Below are 8,307 nucleotides of genomic sequence, written 5' to 3' on the forward strand. Positions count from 1 at the left end.
GACCTCAGCTGAGGTCTCAAATTCAATTCAAATATTTCAGTGAGAAATAACTTCTTTCTCAAAAACTACATTACTTCAGAGGGAGCCGTTTCTCACAATGTTTTATACTATCAACAGCTCATTGCTCGTATTCAAATAAGTTTATATATCATGATTATTTTGAGTAATTACCAGTAGTGTCCAGTGCCTTTAAGCAGCTCTATGAAATTGGGCCGCGATGTTGGTGGATGAGATGACATCACAGGTTACTTTGTAGTGTCTACAATGTCCTGCTTCCACAAGAATTCTGGCTTATAAGGTGCTCCTTCATCACAACTGTTGGTGCAAGTGTAAACGATGAGGGTGCCCCAATCAATGCTGTTCTCCAGACTGTCAACACCGAGATGAATGAGTAGTTGAGGTGTAACCTAGACCAGCAAAACAAAGCAATGGGGGATGTTATATGCGTATTGTAACATAAAAAACAGTTGATTGTAGCCCACACCTTGAAGTGGCCTTCAATCTATATTATTATTTGATATATAAAAGAAATATTGACTGCTTAATAGTTGGGGCACAGTTATGATTTTGAAATCACCTTGGGTCTCTAATTTTAAATGTGCCCCTCATAGCAGTCAATGTTTCTATACTATAGGTCCTTTTGGTTGCTTAGCAGTTTGCAACAGCTAAATCTATTTTCCCATTTGTTTCCATTGTCTTCAACCACAACAGACAGAACACATACAAGCCAAACATCTTAGAGGGGTTTTGACCAATAAAGGGGGGGGGGGGGGAGGGGGGGGGGTCCGATCAGGTCAGTGAATCCAGTGATTTGGTCAGAAGGGTGCAACAAAACCTCTGGTAGCATCCTTTGTGTACAAAAAGAGAGATTATTATTTAGATTATTTAGATTTTACCTGAAACTCGAACTGTCTTGCTGAGCCACAGTTGCCGCAGGGTGGGACCTGGCTTTTCTGAGGTCGTTTCTCTCTCGATATAAGAAGTGGCTGTCCCGCGCGTTCATATCGTATCACCTACAATCAGCACAGAATAAGCAAACAATGACTTTTTCTGAAGAAAATCTTCCTACTTTTTCCTAGGGCCAAATATCATGCAGAAGAATGCTTTTATAATTATCTTAAATAACTGTGCAAAATGTTCTAATTTTTTTTACTTAACGTGTACATTTTCATTACAATTTTTGTTCAGAGAGAAAAATTACCATGAACCAAAAGAAGATGAATAACAATTGAATTTTCTGATAGAAAAATTACCATGAACAAAAAGGAGATGAATAACAATTTAATTTTCTGATAATCGGCACTGCCACTTTCAAAACTACTTTGATTTGGGTTTTTAAACTTGTACTGTTGAAGGTAGAAATCATAAACACTATTTAGATCAAAGCATTTTAGATCAAAGCACTGTATCAGATATCTGTGACAAACTTGTGCCTGAAGAATCATTCCAGCCTCCCCCCCCCCCTGTTTTACAGGTCTCCTTATACTTGCGAGCTACATTGATTAACTTTAGCTTCTGAAGCATCCTAAGGATGGTTGTATTACCAGAAATATACAATAGTAATAGTATGCCAAACAATAATTTTTACAACTGTTTTTGAATATTTAATGTTAAAGGAATTCATGATTTTTGTAGCTGTATTTATTTTTAAATTAAGTGAATATGCTTTTAAAATGTGTCCTATGTAAGTTTACAAAGTAATTTTTTAAAGGGATTGGGTTACTCTTTGTAAAACAAACACAATGTCCACAGTAATGTACATTAAACTTTGGTTTGAAGACAATGATGGTAGAAAGCTTCCCTTAAAATATTACGAAATAATTATGGTAAATGATGCACTGTAGTCTCCTGAGAAGTACATTATTTATGTGACATTGTTTAACTTATTTCTCAAAAAATACAGCACCTCAGCAGCTAATATTTTAAGGGAAGCTTAGCTTCCTACCACCATTATCATCAAACCGTGTAAGTTTAGTGTAAATCTAAATGTTACTTGTAATGCATTTAGTAACCGTTTTATTTGAAATGAGAATAAGCAACTCTAAATTAATAAATTGAACAAATACTGTACCTGATCTGGCTCATGTTGGATGCGTTTCTTGAACTTAGCAAACTGTCTGTCATCTTGACTCTCAGCCATGGCCATCTTCTCCAACTCTTCCACATCCAGCTCATCATCGACCTCTGTCGTCTCTTTGGTTTCCTGGTGCTCTGTTGCTCCGTTTTCTTCCTCATCCAGCTGATCATAGTCCTCTGGTTCTGTCACTAATTCAAACTCGGGAAATAGGATGTTGTTGTCACCATTGCCTGTAGAACCTGTAGACAATTTAAGGTTTAGATAATACTCAACTAGACATTTTCCTGTGTTTAACTTGTTTTTTCCTTTGATTTTCCTGTGTTTAATTTTTTTTCTTCATTTGATTCATATATTTGGGGCAGCCTGTTTTGGGGTAGCAGAAAAGGTGGGGGTCAAAGAAATGTTCATTTGACTTTAAGTGAGTCTTTAATGGAGTTGGGGGGGGGGTCTATATTTTGCCAAGGGGAAACATTTCCAAGAAGTGCAAGATATACAAATATGCAAATATCGAAATTAAACAAAAAATTAATTAGTAGGCCTACAGTACCCCAGTTACTGGTCTAACACATAAGTACAAACAAGTATGAGTAAGGCCTTTGTGTATGGCTCTCAAGACTTTTTAGTTAGAGAGTTACCAACAATTTAATAGCACGTTCTATGTAACTTTAATGGCACTGGACACATTTCGGTGATCACTCAAAATAATTGTGAGCATAATTGACTTGTTAACGATCAATGGAGAGCTGTTGATTTGATAGTATGGAACATGTCATTGTGAGAAACGGCTCCCTTTGAAGTAACATAGTTTTTGAGAAAAAAGTAACTGAAAGCACACAACTCTTGTCTACACAAAGTACTTCTAGAAACTATAGTATAAGGCTCCCCCGTGCGGTCGCACCAAATACCGACAACTCACGACAACTCGTGAGTGGTCGGTAGTTAATGCGACCGGTCCTACGACTGGTCTTACTTTGACAATTACCATTAGTATCCACCGTAGTCTTTTAATTTAAGGAATTGCTATGTATTTATAAAAAGGAGTTGTTGTAAACCAAACAACCCATCCTCTATGTCGATGATGGTCTTTGAGATTGACTGTCGACATGGTCAGGGTTAGTTTGGTTTACTATGTTAATGTTGCAGCTAAGCTTGGGCGGTTCCAGAAATTTGGGGCTCGGTTCCGGTTCCAAAAAAAAGCTCGGTTCTGAGACATACCCGGTTCCACTCAATATAAAACATAAGTCGCCCTTCCCGAGCTCACACACACACAATTTAGCCGATCTATTTTAACTGAAAATAACCAAGTTAGTCAGACATCGGTCCGGAGCTCACACACACACACACACACACAGACAATTGGAGCCGATCTATTTAAAAAAAAAAATTAATACCAGAATACCCACCAAGTCAATCAGACATCGTGCCACCGAGCACCTATTCTCCATGCATTTATACAAGTCTTTGATTTGGCCGGCAGCAGTACGTCCGTAGTGCAGCAGTACGTCCGTGGTGCAGTACGTCCGTAGTGCATGCAGTGTGCCGTCTCTGTACATAGAAGTGTACATGCCTATACATGCATACAGTACTGTGTGTTTTGTGCATGGGACAAGCTTTTATGAATATGGATATATCGGCAGCCAATCACAACGTGCTGTCTGGTTGGACTTTGGACTCTGTATATCTCAGCATGCATGAGATATACAGGTGGTGGTTGTAGATGCCTATGCATCTGTGCACTGTGTGTTGTATATAAAGCAGCCACATGTGATAGTTGATGCTCATGTCGGCTTGAATGAAGCCTTTGCACAGTGTATCTGCGGTCACCGTTTTCAACATCAAGCCTCATTTTCTGGAGCCGGTTCGTCCCAGGATCGGCTCCACAGAGTCTTTTATAATTGGGACTAGGTCTTTTGAAATCGGAACCGACAAAAGCGGGTACCCGGTTCCACAGAAGAGTGAAACCGCCGGTCTGGTTTTCAATTTGGAACCGGGTAGAACCGGGTAACCGAAGGAACCGCCCAAGCTTAGTTGCAGCTTATAAACATTCATTTCATACCTTTCACTCCACAGCTCGCTTTATGTCCCGCTTTCCAATCGACTTTCTGATGCTCTCGGCTACAGTAACGAACTTGACATTTTGAGCATTTATTTCCTGCATGACAACCGCACACTGCACACAGACCAACAACAAGGCCTTCGGCTTCGTCAACAGGATTATCTTCATCAGGTGGTTCATAATCGTAAAACTCATTTGCTCTTGGGAGCTGGCTTCGTAAAACCACGAAAGCTGCAGTGTCTTGAGAATGACAAGACGGAGCTTTACATACGAAAATAAATAAAGTCCGATGAAAACACCTTTCCAATGTCACAACTGGGCAGTAAACTTGTATCAGAAAAATACACACTTTACCACACTTTGGACACTTGAGCCTGTCAGAATTTGGGATATCTTTTATCGATAGCCAGGCAGGCTTTCCACCAACTTTGCTTGGAAAATATTTCCTGGAAAGCCTGCATTTTTCTACTTTTTCAACGAACCCCAAAGTAACTTTGATGCTCTCCGTGGGCGCAGCCATCTTGAAATCTTAGCTCCAGAGCCACAAAGAGTTTTCAAGTTGTATAAAAAGACTACATTATTAAATGTTTACTTTACTTCAAACTATAAAAAATAAATTAAATGTTCACCAAGATTTACTATCAAAAATAAAATGTTGTTTATCTTTTGTTGCAGTTAACAAAATACATGTGTCTTTTAGAAGTTGTTTTCAATATGCCCAAAATAGACCTTATCGCAAATACCAATACCAAATAAAATGTTTTGGGTAGCGCCCTCATCGGCAAAGCTAGTAGAAGTGACTCATTTTAGCCTAGCCCGGCCAAGATCTAGCTGTGTTGTTTGGTTAAATACTGTGTCAAGCTGTCAATTATTTCGTAAGTGTTTTTATGTTTCTTTATAACAATTATTATGCACAATAGATTGATAATACCCTAGATATTGTTTGGCTGTTGCTTTTGCCGTTCCTCTGATTATGCAGCAACTTATTCTTAATTTTGAGCGAGGGGGAGGGTGTGTTATAAAGCCATTGGCATGGCATTGGACACTTTCGGTAAACAGTATTGTTCAAAGGCGTTCAAAGGCCGACACTTCGTGTATCACAACTTGCATATCAAATAACGACCATGTGAACATTTTGGCTCATTCAGTCATTGGAGTTGGGGGAAAATAACGGGAATACCCACCCTCCGTTTTCGCACATTTCGCCGTGTCATGACATGTGGATGATGTGTTTAAAATATCCGTAAATGGCGTAATTCTCGATATCGAGAATTGATAATTGTTATAATGTTTTCTCAAAAAGTAAAGCATTTCATGGAATAATATTTTAAGGGAAGTCTTTCACCATTACCTTCTGTAAACCCTGTGAGTTATTTGTAAATCTGTGATTTTTTTTTTCTTTTTTCTGTTCCAAAAGTGTATAATGCGAATGGCTTTAATGCTATTGTAAAGTACCATAAACATCATACATATGATAAAACTAAAAGTAGGTTTGAGCGTTGATCATGTCGTGTTGGTTGAATGAACTAACATGAAGAAGACTGTGTACTAATCGTAGGGTCATATCCTGGTGTCATGTGTTTTCAGTAGGATAACAGGAAAATTGTTCACTTGTAATAAAAAACTAAACAATTAAAAAAAAATCATCTATCCAACTGTTTTACAATGACACTTATTACACTTCATCGTGTGTTGAAATCTGAAGTTTTGTTTTTCTGTTGCGAGAGATAATCCACTTTACAGTGCATGTGCTTTTTACTGTTAACTATGAAGGTAGTGTTAACTATTCTTTAAAAGAAAGCCAGTGTGTGGGCTAATAAATATTCACTGTATCAAAAAAGTAATTGCTACTTCAGATCTTTTGCATTTTCTTTTTCCAAATGTGGTATAAAAATTGCAAATTTATGATTCATTGATTGTTAACAGAACTCTCCTTCTGACTTCAGGAGCAAATCTTGCACATATTTCCAGCAAACTCTGTCAGTATGAGTAGTGGCCAACAAAGTGAATCATGGAGATTGGGAACACCAGAACTGATACAGCAGGTAGGAACAAAATGAAACAATTTCAAGTGTCAATTATTGTCAGTTTGTAGTCGAATAGGGATGTTAAGGGTCAGGCCTGGATCTTGAAGGGGCACAGCAACTTCCCTCTGGTGAGGGGCACTTCTATGGTTGAGGATAATGTAAATTTGTATTGGAACTTTTCAAAGGCAGGGATACAAAAATTCATTTGTATCTGAATTCAGACTTTTATCAATCTGGAGGTCGGGTGGACGGTATGGTACTTTGTGGCAGTCAGTGGTACCTGTGTATGAGAGGGGTGGTTTGTTTTTTATTGAAATAAAACTAAAACAACCTGTTTGAACATAAAAATAACACACACCTAAAAAAAAAAACTAAATACAATTGTTCTTTATCACAAGAATCACCTAGTTGCGATATAACATAACCCTCCTCGGGGGGGGGGGGGGGGGGGGGGTTCAATGAAAGAATCACCATGCTCACAGTTGTACATATACAATTGTTGCACACTGTGACGGGGTCCATGGCTTTTTGTACACACGAGGGGGAATATGGCACCCGAGGTGAGGGTGTACAAAATCCATGGACCCCCTTCACAGCGTGCAACAGTTGTTTTGTTATCCCTTGGTAACATAGTTTTCCTCTTCAAACTTGTCATCTTTAAACTTTATTTACGACGAGTATATGTAAGAAACAATTCTTCACTGTTCCCTCGAACCCGCAGCCATTTCATACTTAGTGCTGGAAATCGACCAACGCTGGGAACGATCCAGGTAATGTACACAGGTTAACAAAACTCATGTTACCTGCCGTGCCATGGTACATGCGCTTTTTGTTGCACCTCAGGTGATTGGTTCTTGACCAACCAAACTTCACAATTTGTTTCCGAGATATAACAAGAATGTTTGTTTCACCCTATATCCTGTTAGATGGCCTTGTTGGCCTGGATGAACAAGGCTGAGGGAGGTGAAGAATTCTATCAGTTGATAACACAAGCAAGAATCTGGTATGAGATGTACCAACGGATAAGTTGCACCGACGAGATAGATGCAGCCAAGGCAAGTCTTAATGTGTTTTTTTATTTTGTTTTGACTCGGGGGGGGGGGAACTGTGAAATTGTGATTGCTAAGGTTGGTTGATCAATAACAGATATAAGTGAATGTGTGGGATAAAATATTTTCAGTATTTAAATTTAATTTTCCTCTACTTAAAAAAACAAAAACTTAAGACATAAATGTCTACTATGTAGAGATTGGTTGATTTTTTTGTGGCACTTTGGAAATGCAGTATTTTAATAATAATAATAATAAGTTCAAGTTCTTATATATCGCATTTCACAATAACCATCTCAATGTAATAAATAAATTAGTGCCATGTTCATTGGGCCAATTACATTCCTTTTAATCTTTCTCAGCTCCCTAAAAAGTTTACAACCTGGGCAACCATAGCGCTCCAAAGGCTAACACAATATCAACCTCTACCCTTGCAGGTACCCATGTATACCCCTGGGTGAAGAGAAGCAATTTTAGTAAAGTATCTTGCTGAAGGACACAAATGTCATGAATGGGATTTGAACCCACACTCTGATGACTTAACCACCTCAACTTGAATTGGATGCTTTTAATCACTCGGCCACGACACCCTCCGGTGGGGTGTATCTGTTAAATTCCAGCAAAAAGAGATGTGATTGAAGCTATGTGATAACATGTTAGTAATGAAGTGTTTCTGTATCTTTATGTCAAACCAGGTACAAACCATAATGGCTATTGTTGACTACGTCAAGAAGAACCCACGTGCATCTCAGGATGAAATGGCCAAAGAGATAGAGAAACATGTGCAGCTCTTTGTAGAAAAGATTGATGCTCTATAGGAATTCTGACCATCGCTGTAAATATCAACAAAGTACCACAAGAAGTCCAGCCGTCGATTTCACAAAACTCTTCCTGACTTAAGGTTAATCTTAGGACTTTGGACCAGTTGAGTTCTGTAAGCATAGACATTAGGATGCATTGATTGAACCCATCCTAAGTTAGGAAGAGTTACTTGTTCTAACTCGAGATAGGACTAACCCTAGCGTTTCGTGAAATCGGCTGCAGGCCTGGAATTACATGACCTCTGTTTCCCATAGACTTTAAGATTTTCCCAATAGA

At 38.6% G+C, this 8,307-nt stretch overlaps 2 protein-coding genes across 3 annotated transcripts; one reads left to right on the forward strand and one right to left on the reverse strand.

Moving 5' to 3' along the window:
* Positions 1 to 57: 57 nt before the first annotated feature.
* On the reverse strand, positions 58 to 4,685 carry LOC117300497 (programmed cell death protein 2-like). Its single transcript, XM_033784220.1, has 4 exons — positions 4,134 to 4,685; positions 2,072 to 2,316; positions 897 to 1,013; positions 58 to 407 (listed from the first exon to the last, which is right to left on the reverse strand). Exons 1-4 carry the CDS (start codon positions 4,651 to 4,653, stop codon positions 246 to 248), a joined length of 1,044 nt encoding a protein of 347 aa, XP_033640111.1. The 5' UTR covers positions 4,654 to 4,685; the 3' UTR covers positions 58 to 245.
* A 220-nt stretch (positions 4,686 to 4,905) lies between these two features.
* Positions 4,906 to 8,244, forward strand: LOC117287903. Of its 2 annotated transcripts, none has more exons than XM_033768529.1 (4): positions 4,906 to 5,008; positions 6,060 to 6,178; positions 7,087 to 7,215; positions 7,905 to 8,244. In XM_033768529.1, the coding sequence occupies exons 2-4, from the start codon at positions 6,119 to 6,121 to the stop codon at positions 8,025 to 8,027; spliced, it is 312 nt and encodes a 103-aa protein (XP_033624420.1). In that variant the 5' UTR covers positions 4,906 to 5,008; positions 6,060 to 6,118; the 3' UTR covers positions 8,028 to 8,244. The 2 variants fall into 2 exon arrangements, with proteins under 2 accessions (XP_033624420.1, XP_033624411.1); XM_033768520.1 differs by having other exon boundaries at positions 6,080 to 6,178.
* Positions 8,245 to 8,307: the final 63 nt, after the last annotated feature.

Source organism: Asterias rubens, chromosome 1 (genome assembly GCF_902459465.1).
Source record: "Asterias rubens chromosome 1, eAstRub1.3, whole genome shotgun sequence".
NCBI classification, from domain to species: domain Eukaryota; kingdom Metazoa; phylum Echinodermata; class Asteroidea; order Forcipulatida; family Asteriidae; genus Asterias; species Asterias rubens.